This window comes from Macaca fascicularis, chromosome 12 (assembly GCF_037993035.2).
Source record: "Macaca fascicularis isolate 582-1 chromosome 12, T2T-MFA8v1.1".
In the NCBI taxonomy this organism is placed as follows: domain Eukaryota; kingdom Metazoa; phylum Chordata; class Mammalia; order Primates; family Cercopithecidae; genus Macaca; species Macaca fascicularis.
This window is the reverse complement of record NC_088386.1, coordinates 66,386,047-66,406,066: the sequence shown is the minus strand read 5'-3', so window position 1 is coordinate 66,406,066 and position 20,020 is coordinate 66,386,047. Positions and strand designations below refer to the sequence as shown.

At 50.7% G+C, this 20,020-nt stretch overlaps 1 protein-coding gene and 1 long non-coding RNA gene across 7 annotated transcripts in view; one reads left to right on the top strand and one right to left on the bottom strand.

Annotated features, from left to right (window-relative positions):
• The window catches only part of GAD1 (glutamate decarboxylase 1), a 46,373-nt gene extending 37,045 nt beyond the window's left edge, over positions 1 to 9,328 (bottom strand). For all 4 annotated transcript variants that reach the window (XR_012421207.1, XM_005573441.4, XM_074009429.1 and 1 more), the window contains exons 1-3: positions 9,160 to 9,328; positions 7,541 to 7,685; positions 4,072 to 4,134 (exon numbers count right to left, since the gene is read on the bottom strand). Coding sequence is in view for 3 of the 4 variants with exons in the window: in XM_005573441.4 (XP_005573498.1) it covers positions 4,072 to 4,134; positions 7,541 to 7,622 (145 nt within the window). In the remaining variant the exon portion in view is untranslated. The remainder of the gene's footprint in view (positions 1 to 4,071; positions 4,135 to 7,540; positions 7,686 to 9,159) is intronic.
• LOC135966548 (uncharacterized) overlaps positions 8,583 to 20,020 on the top strand; it is a 39,416-nt gene continuing 27,978 nt past the window's right edge. For all 3 annotated transcript variants that reach the window (XR_012421210.1, XR_012421211.1, XR_010579912.2), the window contains exons 1-2: positions 8,583 to 9,359; positions 10,949 to 11,527. This is a non-coding gene — a long non-coding RNA (uncharacterized lncRNA). The remainder of the gene's footprint in view (positions 9,360 to 10,948; positions 11,528 to 20,020) is intronic.

The following is a 20,020-nucleotide window of genomic DNA, read 5'->3' as shown; positions in this document are numbered from 1 at the left end:
AAACATGTAATATACATTGTCATGTCTTTCACTTTGTTTAGGAAGGTGTTTGTTTTCTAAAATACTGGGATCCTCAGACAGGTAGGTGATCCAGGCTTCCCTTGGCTCTGAGATGCCCTGGAAGGAGCTGCTTCTCCAAGGATGAAGAGGTGGTGGATGACATGGAGGTCAGTGCCTTGACAATTTCCCTGGCTAGCAAGGGGTCCTGTAAGAAGGGGCCCCAGAGAATGAAGCTGAATGTACTCCCTCTTGCTCTACACTCCAGCTTTGAGGACTTACTTTAAGCCTGTGAGTAACTGGTCACAGAGCTCTACATTCTTAGAGGCAAAGAGGAAAGCAGAGGAGAGGCAAAGCTGCAGTTGTTTGGTTGGGTGCTAGCACACTGGCCGGCTGCAAGGGGAGAAGTCATGACTCCACCTCTGAGCTGAGGGGAGCTCCTGCTGCGGGTTCCTCACCCCTGCTGCCAAGCTCAAAGGCTTATGGGGCCCAGTGAGAGAGTGTGTATGTGTATGTGCGTGTGCATGTGTGCACACGTATGTGTAGCTAGAAAGCTCCTGGCTCCAGCCAGTTGTTGCCAAGTGGGGCTTTGAGCTGTGCATGGCATAAGCACCTATGGCCAACAGGGCATGTGGGAGCTGAAGCCCAGCATATTCTGTGTTCAGCAAGCTATGACATGGAATTGCATATGCATAGACGGAGGGGCTCTTTTTCATTTTTTGTTTCTGTTTTTTTTGTTTGTTTGTTTGAGACAGGGTCATACTCTATTGCTATTGTCCAGACTGGAGTGTAGTGGCGCCATCATAGCTCATTGTAATCTCAAACTCCTGGGCTCAAGTGATCCTCCTGCCTCATCCTCTTGAGTAGTAGGACTGCAGCTATGCGGCCACCACACCCGGCTAATTTTTAAAAAGTTTTTGTAGAGATGCGGTCTCCCTATGTTGCTCGGGCTAGTCTCAAACTCCTGGCCTCAAATGATCCTACCACCTTGGCCTCCCAAAGTGTTGGGATTATAGATGTGAGCCACCATGACCTCTTTTTCTGATTTTCATTGGCTAACAGCACCTGCCATGTTCCCCCACCCCCCATTTTTTTCAAGAGAAACCAGAAAAAGAGAACACTTGAAATCTTTCTATTTTTAAGGTTTGGCACTTGATACAAAATTACACACACACACACACACACACACACACACACACACACACACACACACACACACAGTGTAGGCTAAATAAAACAGTTCAGGGGCTGTAATTGGCAGTAAGAAATAAGTGATGGAAGCCCAAGGACACCCTGGGAAGTTAGCAGAGCCCGGAGCCAGAACTTAGGGATCCCTGCAACTCATTGTATTTAGGTCATGCCACCATGCCTACAGCTACTTTCTAGCTCTTGGCAAGACCATGGGTTTCTTCTAGCTGATTACTCTCCCTGGGGGATTCTGCCTCCAGAGCTAAGGGTACCTACCACTAGTGGGGCCCAGGACCTTCCTTGCAGCTTCATTCCGTGGCTTTTGGGGAAGGGCAGGGGGAGAGTGGGTGGGGGTTGAATATTTTGGCAAGGCACTGAGGGTGCTTCTGAGAGTCATCCAGGATAATAGGTTTGGAAATGGGAAGAGGACCATGAGTTCCTCTGCTCTCTTAATGTGAAAGGGCAAACCAACCTGGATGGTGTCAAGTCAAGAAGGGACCCTCCAGGTCCATCCCTCCAGGGATGAAGGGAGGTGTGTGTGTGTGTGTGTGTGTGTGTGTGTGTGTGTGTAGGAAGGCAGGGAGCTGTGGACCTACCTAGGGCCAACACGAAAGACTGCACTCTGCCTCCACTAGCTTAAAATGGAAAGCCAAAGTTGTCTGAAGGTATGGAAAATAAATCCTCTTAGTGTTTTGTTTTCTTTCAGAATCAAACCTAATGGGAAGCCTCCTAACCTGTGGCCCCAAAAGCAGAGCATTTTAGCCCAAGGCAATTTCCCTTCAACAGACTACCTTGGATTGTGGGGAGCAGAAACAGGGAGGAAACTCTGAGGACTGTAGCCCCCAGGAGCTCTCCCTCCTGGCTTTGGCTGACAGTGGGGGAGGGGGAGTTGAGGCCAACTCCGGGTTGGCTCCCTATTTCCGGACCCAGCGAAGCCCCACTCTTTCCCTCCTCTTTACCCTTTCTGAACTTGTCGGGTATGTCCCCATAAGAAGCACTTAGACCTTTTATTCCCGCGGAAGTGGAACGCCTGCAGCCAGAGGAGCAGGGGACAGTAGGGGGCAAGATGGGAGTGAATGAGGGCTGCCCCCCACCCTCAGCAGGTCAGGCGCCGCGGGTAAGGAACCCTCACCCAGAGCCTGCCCCTACCCTGTCCTCGGCTGCGGCGGGCGCCCGGGGCTCGCTCAGTTCTGCCTGCCCGGCTGCATGACAATGACGGCTGCAGAAGCCGAGCGCCGCGGCCGCCGAAGGGACCTGGCGCGAAACGGGCCATTAAGCCCAGAATGGCGGCAGGGTGGGGGTGGAGGTGGGAGTGAAGGTGGGGGTGGGAGTGGGACGGGGCTATTTATAGAACAAAGCTCCAGCCGGAGGCCGCCCCAGCACAGGGATGCAGCCCTGGCCTCGCTCCACGGGCGGGCGTCCCGTGCTGGGGAGAAGGCCAAACCCCCAGGCCACCCGGCGGCAGGGCTGGGCTTTCGGTGGAAAATGGCTGGGTCTAGGAATCCAGCGCCCCTTCCTCGGTAAACACCAAGTCCCAGGGTCTAGAGGAGAGAGCCCCAGAAACGCAGGGAAGGCGCGGCGCAGCCAAGCAGGGAAGGGAGTAATTCCCCAAAGCGGCTACTCTGCTCTGACTGCAAACTGTCACCGCCCTCGCCCCAGGACCCAGGGAGCCTGGGAAGATCAGGTGCAGAGAGCACCCAGGCGGCGGGCGGCTCTCGGCGCTCCGGGGCTGGGGCGGGCCGGCGGGCGTGTCCTGCGCCTGCTCTGCCGCTATCTCCCGCGCGCAGCAGCTGATGGATGGCTCTTTAATAAGCCCCTCGTTAATCTTCCCCCGCCTCTCCAACCTCTGCCCGGGGACATCCGTATTTTCTGGCCCGATAAGGCTAGAGAATTTTAGACGGTGAAATGTAGCAAGGAAAGCAAGTCCTTATTGTTCAGCCGGAGTCACTCAGCTGTGTCCCTTCGAACAAATCTCCCTTTTTCCTTAAAAAAAAAAAAAAACACAAAAAACAAACAAAAAAAAACAACTACATCCCTTGGGCGTTTTCATTTCAGACCCTCCTGTCTCCAAAGAGCAGTTCTTTCTCCTCTCCAGCTCCCTGATCTATTTTTTTCCTTCCCGGCAAATCTCATCCGGCACCGCCCGGTCCTTTCGCCCCCTGCGACTCCTTGTCTCTGCTCGTCCCCTTTTCCTTCCCTGGTCGCCTTCAAGGATACGCCAGGCAAACCCTCGTGCCTCCCCCAGGCAGGTCATGGAGGGCTTCAGGCAATCCTTTTCTCTAGCGTCTGAAGCCCCAAAGAAAGAAACTTGAATCCGTTCTGACATCTCAGGGCAAAACCCCTCCAGGTGGAGAGACCACTTTCAACGCGACCCAACCGCGGGTGGAGGTGTGAGTGAGGGGTAGGCGATGAAATAGGGGACGGGGGAAACGTGTCAGCTACAGCTTTAGGCAGATACCGCGCCTTTGGTCTGCTCTCCAGCAAGCCAGATCAGTTCACCTTTTCTACGCGACCTTTGGGACGCGCGGGCAGAGTGCACAGCACCGGGTGGGAGCTGCTTGTGCACGGGGCTAGGAAAGTGGTGTTGCCGCGCGGGGGCGCTTTCCTCCCGCTTTCGCGCCCAGGCAGGACACCCGGCGTTCGCTCCACGGGGTCTTGGGGATTGGGGACTCCAGAGGAAAAGACCCCTGGGGACCGGGTCTGGGGCGGGCAGAGGAGGGTCAGGGCCTGTACGGGAGCGTCGTCGCTGGCTGTGCTGGCTGTAATTACTTTAGAAAATGAGACCCAAGACCCGGGATTCCCCTCCGCTTGCGTCCCGGTCTCCCAAGCCCAAAAGGTCTGCGCGCCTTGCCGCCCAGCCGGGCCCCAGCGGGCCCTGTCACTTACCGCAGATCTTGAGCCCCAGTTTTCTGGTGCATCCATGGGCCACGCCGCACCAGGTATCGTACGCTAGGACGAGAGAGAGGGAGAGAGGTGCTGTCAGGGAGGGTCCGACCGTGGGGAAATGGGTGGAGGGCAGTGGTTTTCTTGGGGAAGGATGAGGTCTTTGCCAGAGCTCTTCATTAAAAGCTCCTTCCTGAAAGGAGCTAGGAGCCAAATCTGTGAGCCGACAGGCATACCCTCTGAGCCCCCATCTTACTCCTTTCTTGCTCCTGGCTTCAAATATAGAATGGTGTCTCTGAGAGGTGGGGCACCCAGCACCCCTCCGGGCCCCCAAGCGACCCCCACCCGGCAGCCCCGGAGGTGGGGTCAGAGTTGGGTGAAGGCTGACCCACACGGAAAGGGCCAGGCCCCGCAGACTCAAACTACCCAACACCCACTGGCCAGGCCCCGCAGACTCAAAGGGCGACCACAGCAGCCCAGAAAGGGAACACAGGCATCTGGGACCGAAACGTCTCATAATTTCTTGGCGGGTCTCCAGCCTAGTGGCAGCTTAAAATAAACTGGCATGAAATGGGGTCGCGGAAGAGTTCAAGAATTAATTGGGTGAAAAATAGTATTTGACTAGATGATCGGGCTCGCATGGCTGCTCTTCAGTCAGATCAGGGAGTGGGGAAGACAATAGTGCGCCTCGGCTCCTCATCCCTGGCCCCTCTTCCCAACCTGCCCCTCATTAACCCTTCCCTCTGACATCTTGGGTCTGGAGCAGGCACAGGTAAATGGAATCAAGCACCCTTCCTCTGAGTCACAACTGAGGGTGGGGGTGCTGCTGGATTTTCCTTCTTTTCCAGGCTGTTCTCAAACCCCTCAAGGTCTACCTGCTGCCTTCGGGGCTCAACTTCCAGCAAGAAGCGTGGAAAGCAGCCCCATCCCCGCTAAGCCCCCAGGCGGGCTGGTGTGGTGAGCCCAGCACGAAATCCCCTTCCAATCTCTCAAAGCAAAGCTCTCCAAGCACTCCCATCCCTTACCCTACCCTTCCTGGTGCCTCCAGCTTCACACAAGTGTTGCAGGCGATAAGGAGAGTGACATCAATTAAACGCGAAGCACAACATAGCCCCAGCAGGGAGAAGAAACAGCCTGACATCGGTGAGACATCTCACAGATGGAGTTCCAGTGACAGACAGGAAATCAGTGCAAAAGCGAAACCCTAATAATACCTGGCGGATAAAGAGCTATTTGGACCTGATAAAGTACTTTCACTTTAAACATCATCTCATCTAATTCTTGTAACAGTCCTATGAAACTGGCAGCAGTGTTGATCTAAGAGTCATTTGACAAAGAAAAAACATCGAGGCTCAGAGAGGTTACATGAGTTTTCCAAGGTCACTCAGCAGGGAAGTTGTAGGTCAGATACATTGCACTGCCTTTCAAAATTGGGGTCTGCAATGAAAGGGAAGGGGAGACGGGGAGAGCAAGCGAGAGAGCCCCTTTGATGTAGCAAGGGTCGGGAAGACCTAGCGGTTGAGGACAAGGAGGGCTCCAAGTCCCACCCAAGGGTTGCTGGAACAAGAGAGTGCCTAAGGTTGCCTGCACTAAGGCCACCTCCCAGGATACTCTAAAGGGGCAGAGAAGTGGAGCTAGCTGGGTGGGCAAGGGTATTATCTGCAAGGGAGGGTGAGAGTGGATAGAGCGCCCAGCGCTCCTGTGAAGCCTGGGGTGCGGATGCCGTAGCTAGGCTAAGGGCCCGCAACAGTGTGCCTGGGACACGTGCTGCTTGCTCTTTCACAGCAGGGTCCCCGGCTCTCTTTTGTAGCTTCGAGGCAAACCAGGCCACGTGCGGATTCAGGTCATGGCCTCTGTTGGGTCTTCTACCTGTGACTGGGCGTTTGCACCGGCGACTGGCGGTCACCGGGAAGTAGGGGCGCCGGGAATGAAGGGTAAATTAACACAACTGCCTGCTAACCCCCCACTCCCACCCCCAGGCGGCAAAAGGGGGTAGGAAATGTGGAAAGCGTCAGAAAAGAAATCCATCAAGGCGAAAGCAACACACAAAGGCGCGCAGGCCTCGCATTCCTCCCGCCCAGCCCTGACCAGCTCCAACGCCCGTGCCTGGTTCATATGCTACCAGGGCTGGCGACTCTCCCGAGCCCCTCTTTGTTGTGTGGGTAATTGTATCCCTCCTGGGTGGCGGGAAGACGGAGCTGCAAAGGAAATTGGAATGAGACCTGAGGACTTAACACAGGACCTCCTGCCCGGGAACAAATGCCAGCGTCTAAAGGGGCTTTCCGGTAATAATCCCCACCTCGTTGATGAGGATACTTATTTTGTCAAATATAAAGTGCCATAAAAGCGCATCAATAAGCACTCCCTGTAACCACATTGTCCTTCTTAAGCCCTTTCTGTATACAAATTCTGGAAATTCATATAATTAATTACATCTCAGAAACAAAATAAATAAAGAGGGGAGCGGGAACCCTTACAGTCTGAAGCTGATAGTTTTTTTTAGGGGGGTAGGGTCAGGAGACACTTCTTCACTCCAACAAGGAAAAAGAAAAACAATTTTCTCATCTCAGGCCTTTACAGAGGTAGGAAATAAAATTAAAGATAGATTCTGGAAACGGGTTGAGGAGCCTGTAGTACTTAAGACAGGGAAGCATAAATCCTTCTCCCTCTTTTATCTGGCGTCTCTTTTCTTTCTCTCTTTTCGGGACGTGTCACCTCCTGACAGATCTCTTGCCTGGGGTAAGGAGAGAGAGGTGCTCTCTCCTCTCTATGATAAATCTTCTTGCCCCCTCCCAGTTCCCCATCTCTTGCCACTCAGAATGCTGCCCGTTCCCCGCTTTATTTATTTATTTATGTCTCTGAGATGTAATTAATTGTATGAAATGTCAAGGCTCAGTCTCAGTTTTATGCACCTTTCCCGCCCCTGGCTTCTCCCTAACTCGTCAATAGCTTGATGCAAATTTGGAGCAATTAGGGACCCTGAGTTTTCTAAACGCTGCAATTAACGTCCAAATTTCCGCTGATTACAGACTTTGAGCACAGCGCAGGGGGAAAGGAGGAGGTTAGATCTTGGCTCAACGAAAGCCGGGGACTGAAAACTCTTATTCCTGCTGGGGCTCCCAGCTCTTCATTCCGCCCCGTGCCCTGACCCCTGTCGTCCCACGAAGCAAAGAAACCACACACAACAGAATAAAAACGACACTGGCTGCGCGCCCCTCCGCCGCCGCGAAGCCCTCAACGATCGCCGCCACTCGGACCTTGTGTGGTCCTCGCTCTCCGGTGCCCTGGGAGTCACCTAGCGTCCCTGACAGCCAAATGACCTCTGGCAGGGACCCGGTCAGAGCCCCATTTATTTCCCAGCCTCCATTATCTCCGCGCTCCCTCTTTCCTTTCCGCCAGCTCAGCCTCCCGACGTCCCAGCGCCCCCATCTTCCCCGCAGTTCATTTGACAGAAAATTGGGGCGGGACCTACTTGTGGGGCGCAGGTTAGTGGTATTGGGGTCCGCTCCCGCGTTCGAGGAGGTTGCAGACGAAGATGGGGTCGAAGACGCCATCAGCTCGGTCGTCCCGGGGCCTCTACTGTCCGGGGTCCTCGACTGGTCCGGCGCAGAAACAGGCTGCAAAGAGAAGCAAGAGCTGTGCGGGGAGGACTTCCGGGGTCCTGCACACCGGAGGGACTGAGCAGCCGGGGGCGCGGACGACTCCCCTTGAAGATCCGGCGCTGGAGAGACAAGAAGAAGGGAGGGCAGCGAGCCTGCCTGGTCGGGGTGCACGGGGGTGGGGGCAGCGGAGGAGACGTGCACGTTAGCTCCGGTACTGGGGCGCGGGCAGCGTAGCCCTGGGTCGGTCTCGAGTCTGGCGGTGCACTGGCGCGACCTGGAGTGAAGCGCCGACACGAGGCAGGGTCGAGGTGGGGGTCCAAGGCCAGTACAAGACGCGGGGGTGTGGGGGACTGGGCTAGGAGTACAGGGGAGCGCTCAGTGAGCGATTTTCCAGCCGAGCCGCTACAAGCCCCACTGGGCACTCAGCACCGGCGTGCGGGCCAGCGGGGGGAGGGCGCACGGGGCGGGCATGTCTGGTTCGGTGTCTGGTTCCCGTTGTTGTGTCTGGCTAATTCCCTGGAAAGAAAGACACTAACTGCTCCGGGGACCAGGGACTTTGGTGAGACAAGGTGAGAGGGGGAAAAAGGCCCATATTTTTATGTTCTCCCTCGGACTCGGCCAGAGAAGAACCACAGTCACCTTGCACTCCAGACAGCCAGAAAACAGCGAGTCGGAACCTTGCTTGTCTCCCTCTTATCCCTACCGGCTTTTAGCCATCGCTAAGCCTAGGGCGAGGTTTCGGTCCGGTTTCAGCGTTTCTCCTCTACCTAGCCCCTTGAGGACCCCAGAGACCTCGCGGTGCAGATCCAGAGAGGGTGGGGTAGGTAAGAATGGGGATCGTCACCGGGGAAACGAACTTGTGCGCAGCGCGCAGGAGGCGGGGGACAAAGATCTTGCGCGGCGCCCCTGCTCGACTCTCGGCGCTGGCGCGATGGCTCCCGAAGGCCCTGGGACAGAGAGTGCGGGAGAATCTGGGTAGATCGAGGACCCTGCAGAGAAGCACCCATCGGCTATCGCCTCCACACCCTCCCTCCGACCTCACACCTAGCTCCGCGCGAGCACTCGCACAGCAACACTGGCAGCGGGTCGACCACGGCCGCTGGGAAAGTAACAGGTTACCGCTCCTAGTAGCGCCTTTGGCTGCTGCTGGTCAGGCGCCCTTTGGATGGACAGGCGCTCGCAGCATGGAAGCTCAAGGGAAAATCGCTGTTGCCCCACTTCAAGTAGAGCCTCAGCCTCTGTGCGTCCCCGGGGCTTGAATCCGGCGGGCAGAGATAAGAAGAGTGACGAGGGCGGGGTGGAGGGTGGGGGTCCCTGCGCAGCGCACCCATGGAGAGCAGGGACTAGGGCGGGCAGGAAGCGCTCATTTCGGGAGGGTGGGTGGCCGGCGCCGGGGATGGGGTTGGTTGAGAAGCCGCGGGCGGAGAGGACCTGGCTGAACAGCCATGGATGGGCGCTGGGAAGTCCAGGTGGTCGCTCGCTTACCCACCTCGGCTCGGCCACAGCGAGCTGGGCACTCCCGCCTTTCCTCTGCACAGCGCCCAGCGATCCGCTCGGCTCGTCTCGGCACTGACAGGCGTAATCTGCCCGGCGTCACCTCCAGCTGCTTCCTCGTTCTCGCTAGTTCCGTCTCGCACGCGAGCGCCAGGAGAAGAGAGAGATTCGAAGAGGCGGCTGCACGGCTTCGGGGTAGGCGGGGGCAGAGTGGGGAGGCGGGGACCGGATCGGCGGGGAAATCACGAGGCCGTTGCTCGCGGGGGCAGCTCGTCGGTGGAGCGGCGGGGCTCCTCTGCAGGTGCCTGACCGCCTCTGGAGCTTTATAGGGCGATTATAAATCCAGCTCACGGTTTTGCGCCCGGAAGGAAAAAAAAGGTCTTATGAGTAATCCAGAACGTACTCAACACGCTTTTTTTTTTTTTTTTTCCTTTGGAAATAGTCAGGCTGTCGGGTGAGAGGAGGGAAAAGATAATTCCTACGAAGAATTCTGCCTTTCTGAGCGTTTCTTCTTCCCTCCCCTCCTTTCCCCTCTCCCATTTCCCCTCCCCCTCCCATATCTTGTCGGAGACCAGCAGCGGCTTTGCCTCAGTCCTTTTCCCCGGGGTTCCCCCAAATCTGTGACCCTGCGACGCTTCCTTGAGCGAAAGCGCGCTCTGGGTCGTGTCCTCGTTGGCTCTCTACGGAGCCGGGATTGTTGTAACGGCAAAGGAGGCAGAAATGAGGGGAGATCTCTCAGACCACCGAGGAATTAGTTTCCTCATCCAGCCCTGGGCCTCATCAAAGTACCACACCTGGCCACAGCTACCCAGTGCCACCGGCAGAGAAAATGACCCCACGTCCCTTTAGCTATGCGCTCGCTCCTCGTTTTGGCCCCCTTGGTGATGGGAAAAGAAGGCCTCCTGATTAATCACGTCTGAAGGTTGATGACACGCACGAGCGCCGCTGCACGCGCATGGGGAACCCGTGCACAGAGGTGCCCCGGGAGGGGCGGACCAATGCCCCTTGCCCTGGCCCACTTCCCCTTCGATTTCACGCGCTTTAAGGATTCTCCCACTGCAATATTTAGGCACGGTTAAAAGAACCGCTGCGTTGGGAAAAGCCCCTCGCCTTAAAAATGCGTTGATGGAGAAATTCCCACCAGAGGGCGCCAAGAGCCCAGAGACCGACAGGCCCTGCGCTCCCGGGTCTCTCCTCCAGCGCCGGAGAGGAGCCCACACCTGGAGCTGCTGGCCAGGCGGTTACGCGCCGGCCTGCCTCTTCATGCCTTGCCTCACCGCCCTGTCACTAGTTTAAATTCTCCCCTTTCTTCTCCTCCCGTTTCTTTTTCTTTAGGGCAAAAAAGTTGATGTCTGTGCGTGTCTGGGTAACACTGTGTAGGCAGTGATTCCTCTACAGGTATTTACCGTGGTCCTCCCCCTCTCCCCCGGTGGTGCAGCACGCAGGGGTTATTTATGCGCACGTCTGGGGCCTCACTGGTTCAGCCGAGGCCCGTCCGTTTTCTTTGAATGCCTTATCACCTTTCACTACAACACAATGGAAACACAAAAAAATGTTATAAATCACAGAGAGTTCCATGAGGGAGATCGAAGGGTCCGCCCTGGGCAGATATGGCCTGATAAGCAAGAGGGATCTCGAAGGTCCGCCCTGGGCAGTTACGGTCTGATCAGCAAGAGGGATCTCGCTGTTGGGTTTGAAATAATCGCGTTGCCTTTGGTACTAAAGAAACTACTGTTTTGTCGCCTTGTCCTCTCCTGACAATAAAATCCTGGGCACTTTTTAAGGACACAAAAACATCCTAAACGGCGGGGCGCGCGGTGACTGCAGCACTGTGTACTGAGACTTGGGCCTGGTCAGGCTGGGAGTGCCTGCTCCACGTAGGAAACGTCCCCCCGAAACCACTCAACCGGCAGCTGCTCGGCGCAACCAGGTGAAGCTCGGAATTCCATCCACCGGCCCTCCTAGAGCCTTCCCTAAACGAGACGGTCGCACCAATCAGGGAGCCAGGTGCCAGTGCTAAATCATTCAAGAGCCACGGGGCAGGAGACAGGAGGGAGGAGGCAACACATCCCCGGCGCCCCTCGGTCTTCATTGTCCAGCAGAGACGCCCGCTCGCCCTGTCTCCTCAACCTTTTCCCAAAACCCGTGATTCCTTGGAAAGGAAGATTCGTTTATTTCACCTGTGGCACGAGATTGAGACATTTACAACCATTTCCTCCTTTGACCCCAGAGTTCAAAACACCCCTAACGTTTTAGCCAATAAAATAATCTCGTTGGAGAAGAAATCTCCTGCAAGGCTAGGTATCGCAAGCTGAAGCTGAGTCCGTCCAGCTTTGAGGACATCCCTCTCTTTCTCCTTTATGGTGAGTAGGGGAGGAAGGAAGCCTCTTGCCCGTCCTTGTTTAGAATGTTTAATTGAATATTAGCAATAACTGATTAAACGAGTATTTATTAATCCCCTACTGTGTGCCAAGCACTAATTTTTTGGAGCTTGGATTGTCCCTGCGGTTTATATTATCCTGCACGCCAAGAGTGGACATTCCAGTGAGGCAGGGAGGGGAGCGGACTTATAGACTTCATGAATTTGATTTAATTTTCAATGATCTCCTCCAACTCGGACTTTTGGGCACAGCAGGAATGGTAAGGAATTGAAGGCCTGGAATTCCACCCCATCCAGATACTGAGTTTTGAGGTAGGGCATAGATCTTTCAGCACGAAGGACAGCGCCCGCCCTTCTGGTCCCCACGCCTCTGTTTCGTTCGCTTCCGCCAATAGCTCTGGGCCAACCCACCAGGCTTGCCCCAGCAGTCTTCACTCCTGGCAGTAACTGCAGTGTTTGTTTTGCCTAGTTGGGGCATGAGGTATTTCGCCCGCTGCTCTTCTCTCGGGTAGGAATTTGAACTAAGAGTGGCCGTGGTTGTCATTCGGCTCTAAACAACATTTGAAACCTATATTTTTGTTTATGTCTTTCACTCTTCCTTTAATCTTTTATTACTCCTGGGGGAGGATTCTTGGGTTAATGGGGGTGGAAAAAAGATATCCTCTCCAGGGACTCGAACCGGTGATGAGGGGTGGCCCGGAAGGGAGTGGTATCCGCCCAGCTGTTTCGATTGTAGTTGAAGCGCTTTGAAGAAATGGGAACGCGGCGCTCAAAGGCAGAAGAAGGAGGGGGCGATGTGCGACCCCTCCAGTCTCTTTCGGGCGTTAGGGATTTGGGATCTTGCAGTCCCAGCTACTCTACCCTGTCTTGCCGAGGATAATCTTTCCTTATGTCAACCACGGCTGGGACTTGGGAACACGACCCTCCGCCCACAATGCCCTTTATTCCTTTCCCTGGCGTGGGTGGGTGGGGGATTGTTTAAAGATATTCCAACCGGATTTGGGGCCAAGCCTTTTCTGCAAAGGGAAAAGCGGGTGGGTGGGAGGAGCGTGAGGCGTTGAAGGAGCGCCCAAACGGGCTGCGGGGAGATCTTCATGCCTAAAACGTGGTCAGTCAAGGTGAGTAGACAGGACACGTCAAATTTTTTTTTGACGCACTTAGAATTTTTAGCCTCCAGGAAACGTAATTTAGGGCCACGGTATTGGTTTGTTTCAGCTGGCTCTTTAAAATCTATTTTAAGTGTCTAATTTATGACCAAAAAGAAAAAAACCGCAGTGTTCACCGTTTAAACGTCTGTCTCCCGAGACGAGAACTGGGGGAAGCGTTACTTAACCTTTCGTTCTGCTTAAGTTGGAGCTAAGGTCCATTTGCTGTTTTTGTACTTTAAAGATAGTTCCCTGAATTATTCTGGACTTTTTTGGAGGACCATGGCTAAATCCACACCCCCATCCCAACAGACCACACAACACTCACAGCTGGGAGGTAGGAAAGCGTTAAAAGAGTGCGAGAGGGTGGGGGGAGGGGGTAACAGCAGAATGCTGGAAGGCTGGAGAGGGAGGACTCTAGGAATTACAGTCACTTCTAAAGAAGAGAGCTGGATTATTCGGATAATTGGCAAATGGTCCTTCCCCCTTGATAGTCAGAAGATGAAAATATTCTAATACAAAGAAATGAATCAAGGAGGACAGGGTGACTTGTGTTTGGGCAAATCTCCTTGTGCAAATCTTAAAACGCCCACTTCTTGCTATTCTAAACACGAACACAGAACGACCACCAGGTGGCAATAGATTACAATTTCTGAGAAGAAACAACAGGCCTCCCAAGGGAACAGTTCTCAAGGAAGAATGCAGGCTCATACTCATCCCTGCCGTATTTCGCAAAGCATGGCCTTTTCAAATGGTCAGAAGTGCTCCGGAAGTGACCTGAAACACCCAGGGTGGTGTGTCCCTTTGGTGAAAGACTAGGGGATGAATGGCATCTGTTTTTTTCCCACCTAGCTGTGTCCCAAAGGTAGTGAACCTTTGAATATTAGGCAAGAAACTGTTTCACTGCAAAACTGGAAACCAAGGAAATATAGTTCTGGATTGTAATTCTGATGGGGAGCTTTAAAGGTATATCTGTGTTTTCTGATCTCAACAGAAACCAAGGCAAAAGCAGTCCTTCCCCAAAAGGGTGGGATGCAAAAAGGAGGATTTCCCACCTGAGATGCTTTAGTGAAATACAGAATTCATGGGAGACTGAGGAGAGTAATATTTTATTCATTTCTTTTAGTGTAAAAGTTCTTGAACTATTTAAAATAACAGATATTTAGTCCCCATTTTCAAATATAGGTATCTGGGACTGTTGCTTGTGAAAAGGTCTGGAAAGTTCTGACTTAGTTGTGGAGAATCTAATAACTTAAATTTCTATTCCAGGCCAGGTTTCTTCCCCTAATCCTGGCCAGTTACTCAGGGGAGGAAACTAGAACCTTAACAGAAGGGGTGCATGATTGATTGCCATTCTCATCAGGGCCCACCTTCAACATTGGGGGGGGTCACATTTCGGCACGAGATTTAGAGGGGACAAACATCCAAACTGTATCAAATATTGTGACAATAGCTGACGAATGCACTCTAATACCAAGAAGGGCAAAGGGGGACAGGGCGCAGTGGTTCACGCCTGTAATCCCTGAACTATAGGAGGCCGAGGCAGGCAGATCCCTTGAGGCCAGGAGTTTGAGACTAGCCTGGGCAACATGGAGAAACCCAATCTCTATTAAACATACAAAAATTAGCCGGGTATGGTGGTGCACGACCTGTAATCCCAGCTACTTGGGAGGCTGAGGCAAGAGAATCGCGTGAAGTCAGGAGGCAGAGGTTGCAGGGAGACGAGATCATGCCACTGCACTGCAGCCTGAGCAACAGAGCAACTCTTGTCTCAAAAAAAAAGCCAAGGCAGGAGCAAGGTGGAACTCAGGGGAAAGTCTGGCATAGGCTGCCCAGAATTGCTTACTGTGGGCCCAGTCTGGCTAACAGTGGTGGTGCTGGGGTCTGTGGGGGACATTAGAGACCTCTGTCTCTGTATCTCGGTCTCTCTTGCAGTCTCTCTCTCTTTAACAACATGACTAATAATTGTCCTCATATTATAGAGGTAGGAAATAAGTCTCAGGGAAATTGTGTGGTGTGTTTTTTGTATGAATTCTCAGTTAATTATCACCTGAGGTCTTCTGTTTTCTTGATGAGGAAACTTAAGTCCAGAGAGGCTACAGGACTTCCCAGACCATACTCCTAGTGTGCAGGGGACTGGAAATGCTTTCTTCTTCCCTCAGTCCCAGCGCCTTATGCTTGTTCAGTGAAGCCTTCTGGCTCTGTCACACAATAATCATCAGACCTTGGAAAAATCACAGAATCTCTCCAGACCCCCATAATGGGAGGGTTAGGGTACAAGATAAGACCAGAGGAGGCTTCATTCATCTGAAACAATTTATTATTACAGGTATTTTGTGATTCTTCTCACTGGCGACTCTTCTCATGTTGTAAATACCATGGACTCAAGAACCTCTTGAGGCCCTCAGGGAAGCTTTTGCTGGGAGAAAAGCAAAAACGTTGAAGTCAGTCTGACTTGAGTTTAAATCTAGATTCTACTTACCGGCTATTGTATGATTGCTCCAAGTTTACTTCTAAGTAAAACGGGTGTTAATATCAGCCTTGTAGGCTATCTTATTTGATGCTCATAGAACCCATTTTAGGCTGGGCGTGGTGGTTCATGCCTGTAATCCCAGCACTTTGGGAGGCCGAGGCAGGCAAATCACCTGAGGTCAGGAGTTCAAGACCAGCCTGGCCAACATGGTGAAACCCCCGTCTTTACTAAAAATACAAAAATTAGCCGGGCATGGTTGCACACGCCTGTAATCCCAGCTACTTGGGAGGCTGAGGCAGGAGAATCGCTTGAACCTGGGAGGCAGAGGTTGCAGTGAGTCAAGATTGTGCCACTGCACTCCAGCCCGGGCAACAGAGCAAGACTCAGTCTCCAAAAAAAAAAAAAAAAAAAAAAAAAAAAAAAGAGAGAGAGAGAGAGAGAACCCATTTTAGCAAGCACAACTGTACCTAGTTAATGGTGTTCAATACATGTTAATTGCTGCTTCTGCTCCTTCCCCTTAGTTCAACAGTGATTTTGATCAATTTAAATTTGTTCTCCTGAGATGTATAAGCTAAGCATAATATTTGTATTATTTTGCCAATTTCTTTTATTAGAGCTACTGATCATTCCCTGACATAGGACTCAAAACCCTCCTCTTTAGTGCCTTAGAGGTTTTTATTAGTGCACAAAGATAGTTTGATCTGTAGAGAAAGTTTTCTGATGGAGTATTCAGACTCTCTTAGGAAGGGGAGAGAGGGAGCCAGTTTTGTGATGAGGTGACATTTACACATAATTATGGATTTCTGCTGGGATTCAATCTTTTGATAATTTCTATTTTCCTACTTTCATTCTCTCCCTCTGTAATCTCATCCAATCTGGCAGTTTTAAATATCTTAATTTTTATTTAAATTAAAATAAAAAATTTAGATGTTGTTGACTCCCAAATTTATATCTGTACCCTGAACCTCTGTCCAACATTCCAGTTTGATATGTCCAGTTGAATTTTCCACTTGGATTTTTTTTTTTTTTGAGATGGAGTCTCGCTCTGTTGCCCAGGCTGGAGTGCAGTGGTGTGATCTCAGCTCACTACAACATGGTTTCAAGCAATTCTGCCTCAGCCTCTCTAGTAGCTGGCATTACAGGCATGTGCTACCATGCCTAGCTAATTTTTGTATTTTTAGTAGAGACGGGGTTTTGCCCTGTTGGCCAGGCTGGTCTCAAACCCCTGACTTCAGGTAATCCACCTGCCTCGGCTGCCCAAAGTGCTGGGATTACAAGCATGAACCAGCACACCTGGCCATCCACTTGGATTTCTAATAGGCATCTGAAACTTAAGGTGTCCCAAATTGAATTCCTGATGCTTTTTTCCAAACCTGCTCCTACTACAGTTTTCTTCATCTCTGTAAATAACTAGAGGCAACTCCACCTTCCAGTTGGTCTGGTCCAAAACCTTGGAGTTATCACTGACTTCTTCCTTTCAATCTGTCAGTAAATTCTGGTGGAGCTACTTTCAAACTTTAACAACTTCACTCTCTATTTCTGCTCTTACTATCCCTCATTTCCTTCCCTAACACACACAATGTAAAATACTAGGTCATACTCATATCATGGCTTTCCTCTACTCAAAACCCTCTAATGATTCCACATGTCAAAGGAAAAGACAAAGTCTTTATAATACCGATAAAGCCCTACATACACGGTCTGACCTTGTTACCTGTTTGAGCTCTTCTTGAACTGCTCTATCCCATCCTCACTCCACCCTAGGGACAATGGCCTCCTTGCTGTTTCATAAACATGAACTAGAATGGGCCAGGAACTCTGTAATTACTAACCCTGTGCTTGGAAAGCTCTTCTTCCAGGCATTTGTAGGGTTTGTTCCTTCTCATTCTGGTCTTTACTCGAATGTTCAAGTGTTCTTTTCCCAGTGAGGTTTTCCTTTATCCTTATATTTAAAATTGCAGGCTGGGCACTGTGGCTCATGCCTAGAATCCCAGCACTTTGTGGGGCCAAGGGTCTCACTCTGTCACTCAGGCTAGAGTGCAGTGGTGCAATCGTGCCTGCCTGCAGCCTTGACCTCCCTGGCTCACATGATGCTCGCACCTCATCCCCACCCCTGAGTAGCTGGGACTATAGGCTCACATCATTACACCTGGCTAATTTTTTGGTTTCGTTTTTTTTTTTTTTTTTTTTATGGAGACAGGGTCTCATTATGTTGCCCAGGCTGGTCGTGAACTCCTGGGCTCAAGTGATCCTCCCACCTCGGCTTCCCAAGGTACTGGGATTACAGGTGTGAGCTACTGCGCCCAGTCTGCCTTGACAGGTTTTCAAAGAAAGCTCAATTTAGCAAGTTTTCATTTGAGATACGTTTCTTGAAGTATTCCCTTAATTTTGTGTAGTGACATATGATTTTTAATATTTTTTCTCTTATTTTCTTTCATTGGCAGGTTGTGAGCTAAGAGAAGGTGGCTTTAGATGAGGATGTTGTCTGCTGATTTAAAACTCTTTCCCCCCACCAGGTGCCGTGGCTCACACCTGTAATCCCAGCACTTTGAGAGGCCAAGGTGGGTGGATCATCTGAGGTCAGGAGTTAGAGACCAGTCTGACCAAATGGTGAAACCCTGCCTTTACTAAAAATACAAAAATTAGCCAGGCGTGGTGGCACGCACTTGTAACCCCAGCTACTTGGGAGGCTGAGGCAGGAGACTCGCTTGAACCTGGGAGGTGGAGGTTGCAGTGAGCTGAGATCACTCCATTGCACTCCAGCCTGGGCAACACAGCAAGACGCCATCTCAAAAAAAAAAAAAAATACTCTGCTCCCACCTTTAGTTGGGTTCTTCTGATGCCAATTGGAAGAAACTGAATTTGGTGCCTGTTTTGATGGGAAAGAGATTTTCCTCTTAACATATTGTCCAGTGGTAGGCAGGGAACTGTGAAATCTATCATCTTAAAGAATAGTTACTTTCGGGCCGGGCGCGGTGGCTCAAGCCTGTAATCCCAGCACTTTGGGAGGCCCAGACGGGCGGATCACGAGGTCAGGAGTTCGAGACCATCCTGGCTAACACGGTGAAACCCTGTCTCTACTAAATAATACAAAAAACTAGCCGGGCGAGGTGGCGGGCGCCTGTAGTCCCAGCTACTCGGGAGGCTGAGGCAGGAGAATGGCGTAAAAACCCGGGAGGCGGAGCTTGCAGTGAGCTGAGATCCGGCCACTGCACTCCACCCTGGGCGACACAGCGGGACTCCGTCTCAAAAAAAAAAAAAAAAAAAAAAAAAAAAGAATAGTTACTTTCAAGCAAGTCTTTTTATGGAAAGACATTTAGAATAATCTTTATTAGAGATGAAGATACATTAGGGACCTGAGAGCGTGGGACACCAAAAGCCTTGTTACAAAATAGCTGAAGTATTAAAAAGCAGGGGGAGGAGCTTATGAAAATTCAGTATTAAAATACATGTTGTTGTGCAGCAACAGGAACTACATCATAAATCCTAAGAAAACAGGGACTTTGGGGGCTATTTGTGATGGATTGCAATTAATCCTGCTTAAATATCCAATTAGTCATCAGGGTAGGCAATTTGTAAATGTACTACTGGTTAATATTTTATGAAAATAAGCAAATTTCTATCTCAGGTGATTTTTTTCCCCCTGTACTTAATGAACTATTTATTGGCTTATTTATTAGTATTTATCCTCATTAAAAGCTTCCATCATACCAGAAAGAGTACTAAGGCCTGCTAAAACACCTCACATAATTGTATACTCCATGAATGTTGATTTCCTTCCTTACGTTAACTTTTCTGATCCTAAGGTCAATTTTACCTTAATTCTCTTTTAAAGATTTTTTCTTTCAAAAAATGTACATCTTCTTTCCTTTCAAGTAATATATGCTTGCTAAAGAAAGCTTATGACTTTAGAATGATGAAAAAGGAAATAACCTCATCACACAAACGCAACCATGGTTAGCATTTTCAGTAACCCCTCACCCCCATATTTTCCCCTACCCCATGTATATGCTTAATTTAAAAGGTTTTAGCCTCCAACAGATATTTGTACACCTGTGTTCATAGCAGCATTATTCACCATAACCAAAAGGTGAAAACCACCTAAATGTCCATCAGTGGATGAACAGATGAACAAAATGTGGCATATGCATACAGTGGAATATTATTTAGCAGTAAAAGGAATAAAGTATTGACATATGCTATGACATGCATGAACCTTGAAGACATGCTAAGTGAAATAAACCAGTCACAAAATGACATATATGATTCCTTTTATATGCAGTACCTAGTGTAGTCAAATTCATCGAAGCAAAAAGTAGAATGGTGGCTAGTGGGAGTGGGAAATGAGGAGTTACTGTTTGATGAGGACGGAGTTTCAGTTGGGAAAATGAAGCAGTTCTTGAGATGGGTGCTGGTGATGGTTGCACAGCAATGTAAATATGCGTAATACCACTGAAGTATACACTTGAAAATACTTAAAATGATAAATTGCATTCTATGTATGGTTTACAATAAAAAAGTTTTTAGTTATAAAAGTGATATATGCCCATGATTTTAAAATTTTAAGGGAATAAATAAAAGGTGTAAAATGAAAAGTAAAACTCTTCTTACCTATCTCCCCTCAATTGCACAACCCAGAGATAACCATTTTAACCAGTTTCACATTTCTGCCTATCCTGAGTGACAGAAGGACCCACCAATTCCTCTTCCTTGGCTTTGAGTGGCCATGAACTCTTGGGGACCTGAGGGCAACCTAAGCATCCAGTTTGACTTACACAGTCTTAGGAGATGTTATTGGCATTATCATTGTGCTGTGGCAGATACATTGGATATACTCTCAGCTACTAGTGATAGAAAA